Source organism: Pituophis catenifer, unplaced genomic scaffold (genome assembly GCF_029215685.1).
Source record: "Pituophis catenifer annectens isolate HBS135680 unplaced genomic scaffold, rPitCat1.0.hap2 SCAF_5, whole genome shotgun sequence".
In the NCBI taxonomy this organism is placed as follows: domain Eukaryota; kingdom Metazoa; phylum Chordata; class Lepidosauria; order Squamata; family Colubridae; genus Pituophis; species Pituophis catenifer.
The window spans coordinates 69751840-69764102 of NW_027256885.1; the positions used below are offsets into that span (position 1 = coordinate 69751840).

Sequence of the window (12263 nt, forward strand, 5' to 3'; positions counted from 1 at the left end):
TTCACCTGTTTCTGCATAATTTTTAAATGAGAAGTGAAGTGCTCAGTATGTAACCTTGGGCCATCATCTTGTGACGTTGGGCACTTCTAGCATTATGTACCTATTATAGAAAAATGGACTCTCCGATGGTAGCACTTCAGTGAAAGCACTATACGCATTTAAAAGTTGACATTTTTTAATTTTGCTTTTAACCGAGGGGAAATTTACTAGGGCAAATCTTTTGCTTGAACTCCTCCAAAGCACACCAGTCCTTCCTGTTCTGGATAAACATTCTGTAAATGCTTCCTTACTGTTCCACAATGCAGCAACATGCACTTAAAATCCAGCATGTTTTGGCGTCAACAGAAGGAAGAATAATTCACAATACCAAGGCAAGACACCTAGAGCAGCAGTTGATTTCCGGAAATGGGTCAGGTCATAAGATTAGGCCCCCACCTGTGTACTCCATACGCTAGGCAGAAGACAGAAAAATAAACCACAAGTCAGCATTTTGAAAGTTAAGCTATCTTTAAACAGGATAAACAGAGATTTAAGAATTTAAACGGAGACTAAGCAAGAGAATGTTAAAAAAAAACTTGGACTAGATCGGGGTACTTGTAAATCATCTAATACTGCCCTTTTGTGACATTAAGAGTGCAAAAAGAGACTTGGCAGCTTTGATCCAAGAAATTTGTCCTGGAGGCCATCTCCCCCACCCCTCAGGAATAGATATAGGCTAGTTAGGAGATGATCCAAGGGAGGGGTGGGAGGAGAATTCTTCATACTTACCTCAGGTGGTTGAATAAAAGCCAGCCAGTCAGAAGCATGAGTTGGCAGTAGCCCCATTGACTGGCACTTGTAAACAGCCAAGCCCAATCCTAACAGGTTGCCAATTAAATATACCAGTCCCTGAAGAAACTTCTGACTTGAGCTTTCAAGTAGCTTGAATGCTGTGGGGACAATAGAAAAGTAGTTAAGGAACCTCTGGAGTATGAAACACTACACAGCACACTGGTTGACAGTGCTGGATAGAAGAGCCGGTTTGGGGATGTGGTTGCCAATTTAATAATCTTTCCAGAAACTAGGTTAAGCAAGAGATTCAGGAGTCTTATTAAAATACTAATACAGGTGAAACTCGAAAAATGAAAAATTAGAATATCGTGCAAAAGTTCATTTATTTCAGTAATGCAACTTAAAAGGTGAAACTAATATATGAGATAGACTCATTACATGCAAAGCGAGATAGTTCAAGCCTTGATTTGTCATAATTTTGATGATTATGGCTTACAGCTCATGAAAACCCCACATTCACAATCTCAGAAAATTAGAATATTGTAAAAAGGTTCAATATTCTAGGCTCAAAGGGTCCTACTCTGTTACAGGATCCATGGATCAGGCCCAAGAACTGACACGATTCACTCATTTAAACAAGTCTTTTATTTACAGGTTCAACTTTACATCACATGCTATATCTGGAAGTGGGGAGCATGGGAGAGCGTGTCTACCTTTTATACCTGTGGGCGGAGACTCAGGTAAGGAGTGGCCTGTGGGTGGAGCTGGCCAGGTGGGTGTTTGCGTTAACCCCTGCACTACTGCACCACAGCTGACCCCTGGCATGGGCAAGGCATTTACACTTGACAAATCCCCCTCTAAATGCCTGACCTGTGGTTGTGGGCCTGACTGACTAATTGGCACCCTGGGGCGGATATTGAGTTTGGATACTAGGTGTGAGTGCTGTCTACCCTGTAGTGGTTTTGTGAGTATGTCTGCGGTCTGTTCTTCTGTGTCACAATGTATGGCCTTTATGAACCCGATTTTGGAGAGTTGCCTCACGTGTTTGTACTTTATGTCTATATGTCTTGATCTTTGTCCTACTGCGTCGGCCATGGATATTTCTATGGCGGCCTTATTGTCTTCGTAGATGTTTATCGGGTAAGCTGGTTCGCTCCACACACTGGCGAGTAGGTCGTCGAACCAGATGAGGTTGTTAGCGGCTTTGGAAAGGCATATATACTCTGCCTCTGTGGTCGAAGTGGCTACCAAGATTTGTTTACCTGTGTACCAATGCACCGGGCTATTGTTCAAGTAAAATATGTATCCTGATGTGCTTTTCTGACCTTTGGTATCCCCGGCCCAGTCAGCGTCAGCGTAGCAGGAGAGAATGGGCTCGTTGGATGTTTCTGGTTCTAGGACTAGGCACGCATCGGCACTTTGTTTCAGATACCTCAGCACCCTTTTCACCGCGTCCCAGTGGTACATGGTAGGTTTGCCCACGTGCCTGGATAATAGATTAACTGATAATGCAATGTCTGGCCTTGTCCAGTTGGCGATATACAATAGCGAGCCTATGACTGACCTGTACAGTGTGTTGTCCTTAAATTCGGGTGATTCATCATGCATGTTTTTTAGGAAGTCCGGTTGCATGGGTGAATCACACCCCTTGGCATCTGCCATGTTGCATTTGTGGAGTAATTCTTCTATCTTTTCCTTTTGGGACAGCTGAAAACCTTTGGGGGTTTCATTGACCTGCACGCCTAGGTACCTGTTTATTTTTCCAAGGTATTTTAAAGTGAAGTGTTCACTTAGTTTTCTGGCGAAGGCGTTGCGATTCCCTTCATGTTTGCTGATGTAAAGTATGTCATCCACGTAGACTAGGATGTATTCTGGCGAGTCCCCCTCTCTCCTAGTGAAAAAACAGTTGTCGGCTACGGTTGCTGTGAATCCCATTGACTTCAGGACCTCAACCAGGCACTCGTACCAGCGTTTGCCTGACTGTTTCAGTCCATATAGGCTTTTGTGAAGCAGCCAGTTGTCTCCCCTGTTGGTCTCTTTACTGTGTGGCGCCCTAACGTATATTTCCTTATCTAGGTTGGCGTGCAGGTAAGCTGTCTGCACGTCGAACTGGTGTACCTCTAGTCCTAGCAGGGAAGCGATGACCAGGGCACTTTTGACGCTTTCTGTCCTCACAGTGGGCGAGTAGGTGTCGGTGTAGTCCTCTGGGAACCTCTGAGCAAACCCCTGGGCAACCAGTCTGGCTTTGTATAGATTTTGGCCACCCTCTAGGTTCTTGATCTTGAAGATCCACCTGGTGCCTATCGCACTTTTGCCCTCTGGGACCTTGGCTGGAGTGTAAACTTCTAGCTTTTTCAGACTGTCCAATTCTTTGGCCATGGCGGACTCCCACTTTGCCCTCTCCTCCTGAGGTAGCCTCAATACCTCTTCGTATGAGTTGGGTGTGACATGGTTCGTGTGTATGTGCATCACGTAATCATTTAACCTTCTTGGCAATTGGTTCCTGGTTGACCTGACCGGCCTATCTATCGTCTGTTCGGTGTCATGTAAGTACCTGGCTTCCCTTTGTGTTAGTGAGTCTACACCTATCTTGGGGTGATTCCCTTTCCATTCCTCAATCTTGATGCCTTGGAGATTGGGTCTGTGTCCCTTCCCTTCCTGTCTATCTGCCGTTTCGTGTTTGTTTTGTACTTGCTCGTCTGGCCTACCCTCCCGCCTGGTGGATACCTCATTTAGGTGTATCCTGGACCAGTTGGCTTGCTCATGGAATGCTGCCGTCCTAGATACCACGAATCTGTCGTTATTGTCCACAAATCTGAAGCCCTTGGTGCCTGGCTCGTATCCCATAAACCTCAGTCTCCTGGATACCTTGTCCCCCTTCTTGCGCAGCTGTTTGGGTATATGGACATCAGCAGTTACGCCGAATACATGTAAGTGTGCTATCTGTGGCCTTTTGTTGTACATGAGTTCGTAGGGCGTTTTGTCTATCACGCTGGACCAGGTTCTGTTTAGTGTGTAGTTTGAGTAAACCAAGGCCTCAGACCAGAAGTGTTGGCTGATTCCCGCGTCCTCTAAGGCGCACCTGACCATTGTCTGCAGCGTGGAGTTTTGTCGTTCTACGACACCGTTCTGAAAAGCAGAGAACGGGGACGATGTAAAGTGAAGCACGCCTTTGGACCTGAGCCAATGGGAGAAATCCTTTGACAGAAACTCAGATCCTCTGTCAGTCATGATTTGTTTGATTTGGGCGTTGTTTTGAGTCTCTACTCTTTTGTAGAACTCTTTAAATTTTTGGAAGGCCTCATCCTTTCGTCTTAGGGTATAGACGAAGCCATATCGACTATAATCATCCACGATGGTGAGGAAGTATCTTTTCTTGTATTTTATGGATGGCCTTAGGGGCCCTACCAAATCCATGTGAACTAAATTGAATATCTGTTTGGCGGCGCGTGAGGACTTCTTAGGCCTGGGTTTGACCTTTAACTTGGAACATTTGCACACTGAGCATTCGAGGTAATTTTCACAACTCTTTATTTTGATACCCTCGGTACAGTTGGCCATTTTTTGGACTACGGGGAAACTGGCGTGCCCTAGTTTCCGGTGTAGTAGGTGAGCACAGTCATCGTGCATGGGTTTGCCTATCGATGGCCCTCTCTGGGTGTGTCTGGTGGGTTGTGTCTCATGTGTCGTGTTCTCCTCGTTCTCTGTCTCTCCCTCATCCACCTGTTCTCCCTCAGTTCTGCCCTGGTTAATGTCTTCCGTGCTTTCTGAGTTGGTGTATATGCTGTGGGTGTTACTCTCATAGAATGTTATGTATGGTAACCCTTGACTGACTGTCACTCTTCGTATATCCTTTCCGCCCTTGCTAACGTGAACCTTTCCTTCTGCAAAGGTTACCTTAACCCCTGATTCTTCACTGAGTTTTACCGCGGCCAATATGTTGTGGGGTATCTCCGGGACCAGCAGTACCCCCTCTATTTCCCCTACGTCTGGCAGCGTAACCACCCCCTTGCCTGTCACCTTAACCTCGCTTTGATCTGCAACCTTGATTGAGAAATTCTCCTTTGTGAATGATGAGAGCAGTTTTTGGTTGTAGGTTGTGTGGTTGGAGGCCCCAGAGTCCAGAAGCCACGAGTTGGCCTCCCTACCCTGATGTGTTATGTGGGTGCACTCTCCTATCCCGTATAATGACCCTGTTCTGCTGTCACATGAGCTATCTCTGTTCCCCCTCCTGTCTCTGGGGTTGGGTGAGTCCCTGCGTCTGTACCTTTCCTCAGAGGTGTGTCTCTCTGTTTGTCTGAACCTATGTTCTGGTCTGCTCCTCTCCCTGTAGTTCTTGGGGCAGTCTCTCTTGAGGTGTCCCCTTGACCCGCAGCTATAGCACTCTGATGTGTTGTGCTGTTTTTCCTGGAAGGCTACTCTCTTCTCGCTCTTATGTTCCCTGGAGGAGCCAGAGCGGCTCCTTTTCAAATTGTCTTCAGCGATCAGTTTGTTGGACAGCTTCTCGACGGATAGTAGGTCTAGACTAACAGTATCTAAGTGTGTTAAGAAGCTGTCCCATGAGTGATCTAAAGAGTTAATTATTACACTCTTCATGATCTGATCTGATATGACCTCTCCCCTAAGGTGGAGCTCTGCCCTGGTAGCGCTTAAGGACACCAGGTGCTCACTTATGGGGGTCCCTGGTTTGACTCTGGCAGAGAAGAAATCTTTGGAAATCTGGGTGGTGGTAGACACACTTTCACTGTAAAATACCCCAAACATTTTTTGTATGATTTCTGATACAGTGAGGTTATGACCAATGCTGTGATAAATTGTGGGGGATATGCTGGCAATTAAAAGGTAAAATGCCCTATGGTGCATACAGTCCAACTCTAAAGTCCATGGTCTCTCTGGGGGGTCATTAATAAAATGTGACATATTTTCTTTTAGGAACACCACCTGAAGCTGCTGTGACCACTCTAGAATATTGCCCCCATCCATCCTCAACTTGGGAAAGTCACTTGGTAAGTTCCCAGCATTATTTGTAAAGTTACTTACTGCAGGCTGCTGTCCATGGTTCCTTATGTGCCTATAGCAGCAGTACGGCATGGGAACGCTTGCCGGTAGTTTAAAAGTCCCGCTTTGTAATTTTTTTCTTTTTTCTTCTTCTAGGCGGAAGAGCGCATGCGCGAAGTCCATTTCAGCCCTGCTGTCGTCGTGGAAGGACCTATTCATCGCGGCTCCGATGTAGAGGCCTCTGTCGGTCGGGTAGGCCTCGGCTTCGGTCTTGGGGGTCCAGGTGTGCTCCGGAAGGTGTTGTCCTGCAGCTGCTTCTCCGAAATGAAGATTCTGGCGGCGTTGGGGCTCCGACGACGGCTGTAAGTAGCTGCCCCAGTCCCTGCGTTCCGGGGTGCGCGGCTTGGGCGATCGGAGGCACGGTGTCCCTGGGGTGCGTAGGTGGGTTGGCGAGCTGGCATGGGCATTGGTGGCTCTCGGGTGGGTGCTTCGTTGCCCCTCTCCTCGCCTCCCCTTTTGTTTCGGCCTCTCCGGTTTCTCTTTTGTAATTTTAAGGCCTGGGCCGAAGGCGGCGGCAAGGGTCTTCATGGCCCTTTCTACTTGCCGCTCGGTCGGGTGTACCTGGGGTCCAAGTCGGATTCTGTCCCCTCTCCCCGGTCACTTTCTTCCTCGCTCATGGTCCGGCATTTTTCGTGCACCGGCCATTTTGAATTCTGGCTGCCGATTGGATGCGGGTCGGCCATCTTGTCCGACCACGTGGACAAAGATGGCCACCGTTTCAAATTTTGAGCGGGGCTTCGGGGCTTGGTGACTGTTGAGGGGTCCCTTTGGGGCGATCCACTCACCGAGTCCAGCTCCTCGAGTTCCGGATCCGAGTCCTCCTCGCTCCTTGCCACCTCGCGGTCCATTATGAAGCTCCGCAGGTCTGCGAGGAGGCTCTTGTCGCTGGCTCGCTCCTTCAGTAATCGTAGGACGTCGAGCCGCAGCTTTTCTTCCTCCCGGTCGTTATGGTCTGCCATTTTTCCTTTCTTGATCTCCCCCTTTTCTTCCGTTGCGGTGGCTTTGGGGTCGATTGAGGTTTCTACCTTCCCTGGCGAGCCCGATGGGTTGCTTTCCCGTTGCTTCGGAGGTGTCGCCATCTCGTAGGTAGGGATGTGTCCTCGTATTGTGGTCTAGAGTTATTGGGCCATAAAACCATCCTCTGCTACCATCTTGTTACAGGATCCATGGATCAGGCCCAAGAACTGACACGATTCACTCATTTAAACAAGTCTTCTTTTATTTACAGGTTCAACTTTACATCACATGCTATATCTGGAAGTGGGGAGCATGGGAGAGCGTGTCTACCTTTTATACCTGTGGACGGAGACTCAGGTAAGGAGTGGCCTGTGGGTGGAGCTGCCCAGGTGGGTGTTTGCGTTAACCCCTGCACTACTGCACCACAGCTGACCCCTGGCATGGGCAAGGCATTTACACTTGACATACTCTAATCAGCTAATTAAGCCATAACACCTGCAAAGGGTTCCTGAGCCTTTAAATGGTCTCTCAGTCTGGTTCAGTAGGAATCACAATCATGGGAAAGACTGCTGACCTGACAGTTGTGCAGAAAACCATCACTAACACCCTCCATAAGGAGGGAAAGCCTCAAAAGGTAATTGCAAAAGAAGTTGGATATTCCCAAAGTGCTGTATCAAAGCACATTAATAGAAAGTTTAAGGAGCCTGAGTGGCGTAGGAGGCTAATGCCTCCTACTAAGGCAGCATTTAACATCCAGCTGCCTGCAATTACTGCGAGTTCAATTCTCACCAGGCTCAAGGTCGACTCAGCCTTCCATCCTTTCTAAGGTGGGTAAAATGAGGACCCGGTTTGTGGGGGCAATAAGCTGACTTTGTATAAAATATACAAAAGTATGAAGGCTATTGCTTAGCGCATTGTAAGCTGCCCTGAGTCTCCGGAGAAGGGCGGCATATAAAAATAATAATAATAAAAAAAAAAAATAAAAAGTTATGTGGAAGGGAAAAGTGTGGAAAAGGTGCACAAGCAGCAGGGATGACCGCAGCCTGGAGAGGATTGTCAGGAAAAGGCCATTCAAAAGTGTTGGGGACTTTCACAAGGAGTGGACTGAGGCTGGAGTCAGTGCATCAAGAGCCACCACACACAGACGGATCCTGGACATGGGCTTCAAATGTCGTATTCCTGTTGTCAAGCCGCTTCTGAACAACAAACAATGTCAGAAGCGTCTTACCTGGGCTAAAGAAAAAAAGAACTGGTCTGTTGCTCAGTGGTCCAAAGTCCTCTTTTCTGATGAGAGCAACTTTTGCATCTCATTTGGAAACCAAGGACCCAGAGTCTGGAGGAAGAATGGAGAGGCACACACTGCAAGATGCTTGAAGTCCAGTGTGAAGTTTCCACAGTCTGTGTTGATTTGGGGAGCCATGTCATCTGCTGGTGTTGGTCCACTGTGGTTCATTAAGTCCAGGGTCAACACAGCCATCTACCAGGAGATTTTGGAGCACTTCATGCTTCCTTCCACAGACGAGTTTTATGGGGATGCTGACTTCATTTTCCAGTAGGACTTGGCACCTGCCCACACTGCCAAAAGTACCAAAACCTGGTTCAATGACCATGGGATTACTGTGCTTGATTGGCCAGCAAACTCGCCTGACCTGAACCCCATAGAGAATCTATGGGGCATTGCCAGGAGAAAGATGAGAGACATGAGACCGAACAATGCAGAAGAGCTGAAGGCCGCTATTGAAGCATCCTGGTCTTCCATAACACCTCAGCAGTGCCACAGGCTGATAGCATCCATGCCACGCCGCATTGAGGCAGTAATTGATGCAAAAGGGGCCCAAACCAAGTACTGAGTACATATGCATGCTTATACTTTTCAGAGGTCCGATATTGTTCTATGTACAATCCTTCTTTTATTGATTTCATGTAATATTCTAATTTTCTGAGAGTGTGAATGTGGGGTTTTCATGAGCTGTAAACCATAATCATCAAAATTATGACAAATCAAGGCTTGAACTATCTCACTTTGCATGTAATGAGTCTATCTCATATATTAGTTTCACCTTTTAAGTTGCATTACTGAAATAAATGAACTTTTGCACGATATTCTAATTTTTCGAGTTTCACCTGTATAAATCATCTATAAGTCAAACTTACCGAGTTTTTACCATTGGAGATTAAGCTGCTTTGCAAACACTTTGTCCTAAGGGCAACCCTAAAGCCAAGCACAAATCTGGATATGGATCTTAATCAGTGGGACCTTTCTGCCCCAAACAATCCTCTTTTTCTTATAAGCCTCTAGAATAGATGTCCCAAATCCAGCTAGCAAATATTCCTCTCACATTATTATTCCTGGACTGCCTTCGTTTATAGCATAACCTATAGTACCACATTTACTTATTTGTACCATAAGTAAACTGCCCACTCAACAGAGTTCCTGTATTCCCATTTTAAAAAAAGGAGAAAGCACTTGCGTGTGTCCTATTTTTGAAATTGTTCAAACTGTATTTTGGCTCACAATCAAGACTATTACATTTCCACACACACCCCTAATTGGAATAACAGCCCCACAAAGTAGAAAATGGAGAACAAGTGGGATAAAAGAAGGCGTTGGATGGTGATACAAAGAGACTTACTAGCAGAGATGGACATTAGTGCTTGGATGGGCCTCCAGGCCATCATACAGACCATCATGGTGGGGAAGATAGAGATTGTATTCCCTGCCATGTACATGATGAATAGGTTCATAAGGATTTGCTTCAAGGGACTGAGAGCAATATCCCAGCAGCGCTAAAACATTTAAGGAGGAAAAAATAAGAATTCAATAAGCAAAGTCTATATAATCTATAGAGTTCTACATTTCGAACACCTATAGCAGGGGTCAGCAACCTGCGGGTCTGGAGCCGCATGTGGCTCTTTTACCCCTCTGCTGTGGCTCCGTCACTCAAAATATGCGTCACAACTGCCAATGTGCGACACCTGCCGGCATGTGATTTATTGAGCTTTTCAACCCCCGGTAGGCCAACCATGGATAAATCCAAGAAAAGTTTCAGAAATAAACAGAATGTTTAATTCAACTACATATGTTAGTTTTGTGGCCGCTCAGGAAATAGTCAGGCACGGGAAGGGTTTTGTGGTTCCCGGTGTTTTCTGTGGGAAACGGGTTCAAATGGCTCTTTTGAGTATTTAAGGTTGCAGACCCCTGCCCTATATCATTTCTAATTCCCAGTTCTTCCTATCCAGGACATTACCTTTTCAACCAGGATGCGATCTGTCTCCTGAACACTTGTGTCAGGCACCTGCTTATCTGAATAGCCTATGGGGTACACAGTGTCTCCTTGGCTGCTGCCACGGTCACTTCGGCCTCTGGCAAAGAAAAGAAACCCCTCATCCAAATGCACATGCCCAACATTTGTAGATTGCTTATGTAGGGAGACACATACAGGTCTTTTCCTAGGTACTTACCTACCACCACTGCCTGGACCGCTCAATTCAATGGCCCATTTGAAACGTCGTCCACGATTGGTCACCAATCCCCCTCCGGTGCTCATCGTTGCCTGTAAAAAGAGGTAATGCATACTCCAAATAAGATCCTCAATTAAATATTAAGGAAGTGAGCAGCCTGACCCTTTTGGCCACACATCCCACAATCCTGAAGAAATCACAAGCTCTTGCATCATTGCCTCCATTCCACTCAACAGGTATTATAACCTCCCTAGCCAGAAGGCTAACATTGCATTGGAACCTGGGAACCAAACCTAGGAAGCTCTTGGTTTCATGATTACCAAAGATCATCCAAGCAGCTGACAGTTCAAATAAACTTTTGTATATGGCAGTGTCACCAATATTTTCTCTAAACCCACAAATAATCACCCTCTCCAGAATAACAGAGTTGGAAGGGACCTTGGAGGTCTTCTAGTCCAACCCCCTGCTCAGGCAGAAAATCCTATAATACCATTTCAGACAAATGGTTGTCCAATCTCTTCTTAAAAACTTCCAGAGTTGGAGCACCCACAACTTCTGGAGGCAAGCCGTTCTTACCTCCTCCCCAATGTGGGGTGGGGGAGACATCCCGCCCAAGAGCAAATTATCATTCCACAACTAATTAAAAAACTTTATTATGATTAAGGATGTTGTTGTTGTGTTACCAACCAGCAGAGTGTAGAGCACAGAGAAACATTGCTGAGAGCAATGAATAAGAGATGTGCAAACTGGTTTATCAAAAGTTTACTTTATAGTGAAAAAACAATCTCATAGTCTTTAAACAAATCCAAGTCTTTGCCAGTTAAATCAGTCCAGTGATACAAGAACTCTTCTTACCACACAAACAGTAGTTGGTTAGAATAACAAACTCACTCTGGTTCACAAACCACGATGGTAGCAAATCCATCCAACGAAGATAGCAACTCCACACACTATGGTAGCAACTCATCAACTGAATACGTTACAATACCTTTCTTAAATACGTTCACAACTAATTACAGCATGACTCAGCATTACAATGAATCAGCAGGAAAACTTTAAAGTCACACAATACATATTCACATTAAAGTCACAGAACACATATATTGCCTGGACAACTTGTTAGGCTCAAACCATATCCTAACAATGATCCTATAGTCCTTGCAAGGCGATCAAACGGGTCAGTCCTAAAGGAGATCAACCCTGACTGCTCTTTAGAAGGTCAGATCCTGAAGATGAAACTCAAATACTTTGGTCACCTAATGAGAAGGAAGGACTCACTAGAGAAGAGCCTACTGCTGGGAAAGATTGGGGGCAAAAGAAGAAGGGGATGACAGAGAACAAGGTGGCTGGATGGAGTCACTGAAGCAGTAGGCGTGAGCTTAAATGGACTGCAGAGGATGGTAGAGGACAGGAAGGCCTGGAGGAAAGTTATCCATGGAATTGCGATGGGTCGGACACGACTTCGCAACTACAGTAACAACAACAGTCCTTGCAACTGTAATGCATGGCCATAAATCCTTTCTACCCAACCTCTGTATGGAGTCTACAGCACCTAGGATCGCTAGCCATTGTCACTGGTTGTCCTGGCTAGGAAGTCTGGGAGCTGTAGTCCCTGAAGGTCTATGGAGATTCTCTGTCATTCTCAGTTCACGGTTGTCCCAATGGTGCTTTTTTCAAGAGGCAACTGCACCTCATTATTTTTTTTTCTTCAAAGACGTTTCGCTTCTCATCCAAGAAGCTTCTTCAGCTCTGACTGGATGGTGGGGAATGGAAGGATTTATACTGCTTGCAGAGAGCTGGTCATTTGCTTTCCTTTTTATTTTTTAATGATTTTTTTTAATGATCAGCTGTCTGCAAGGAATATAAATCCTTCCATTCCCCACAATCCAGTCAGAGCTGAAAAAGCTTCTTGGATGAGAAGCAAAACGTCTTCAAAGAAAAACCAGAAAGTCCAGTTGCCTCTTGAAGGGGGGGGGGGAAGCACCTTTGGGACTCTGGGAGTTGTAGTCCCTGAA

General features: G+C 46.1%; 1 protein-coding gene across 1 annotated transcript; it reads right to left on the reverse strand.

Annotated features, from left to right (window-relative positions):
* Positions 1 to 410: 410 nt before the first annotated feature.
* EMC4 (ER membrane protein complex subunit 4) lies at positions 411 to 10389 on the reverse strand. The gene is made up of 5 exons (XM_070944784.1): positions 10249 to 10389; positions 10035 to 10149; positions 9420 to 9573; positions 765 to 929; positions 411 to 451 (listed from the first exon to the last, which is right to left on the reverse strand). Exons 1-5 carry the CDS (start codon positions 10359 to 10361, stop codon positions 411 to 413), a joined length of 588 nt encoding a protein of 195 aa, XP_070800885.1. The 5' UTR covers positions 10362 to 10389.
* Between the last annotated feature and the right edge of the window lie 1874 nt (positions 10390 to 12263).

What these genes read in the sequence shown, in the direction of transcription:
- EMC4 (XM_070944784.1), bottom strand. Translation starts at nt 10,361, where the DNA reads ATGCATTACCTCTTTTTACAGGCAACGATGAGCACCGGAGGGGGATTG. An exon ending in GGTCCAGGCAGTGGTGGTAG is followed by an intron (nt 10,150 to 10,248) that starts GTAAGTACCTAG and finishes TTTCTTTGCCAG; the next exon opens with AGGCCGAAGTGACCGTGGCA. An exon ending in ATCGCATCCTGGTTGAAAAG is followed by an intron (nt 9,574 to 10,034) that starts GTAATGTCCTGG and finishes TAAATGTTTTAG; the next exon opens with CGCTGCTGGGATATTGCTCT.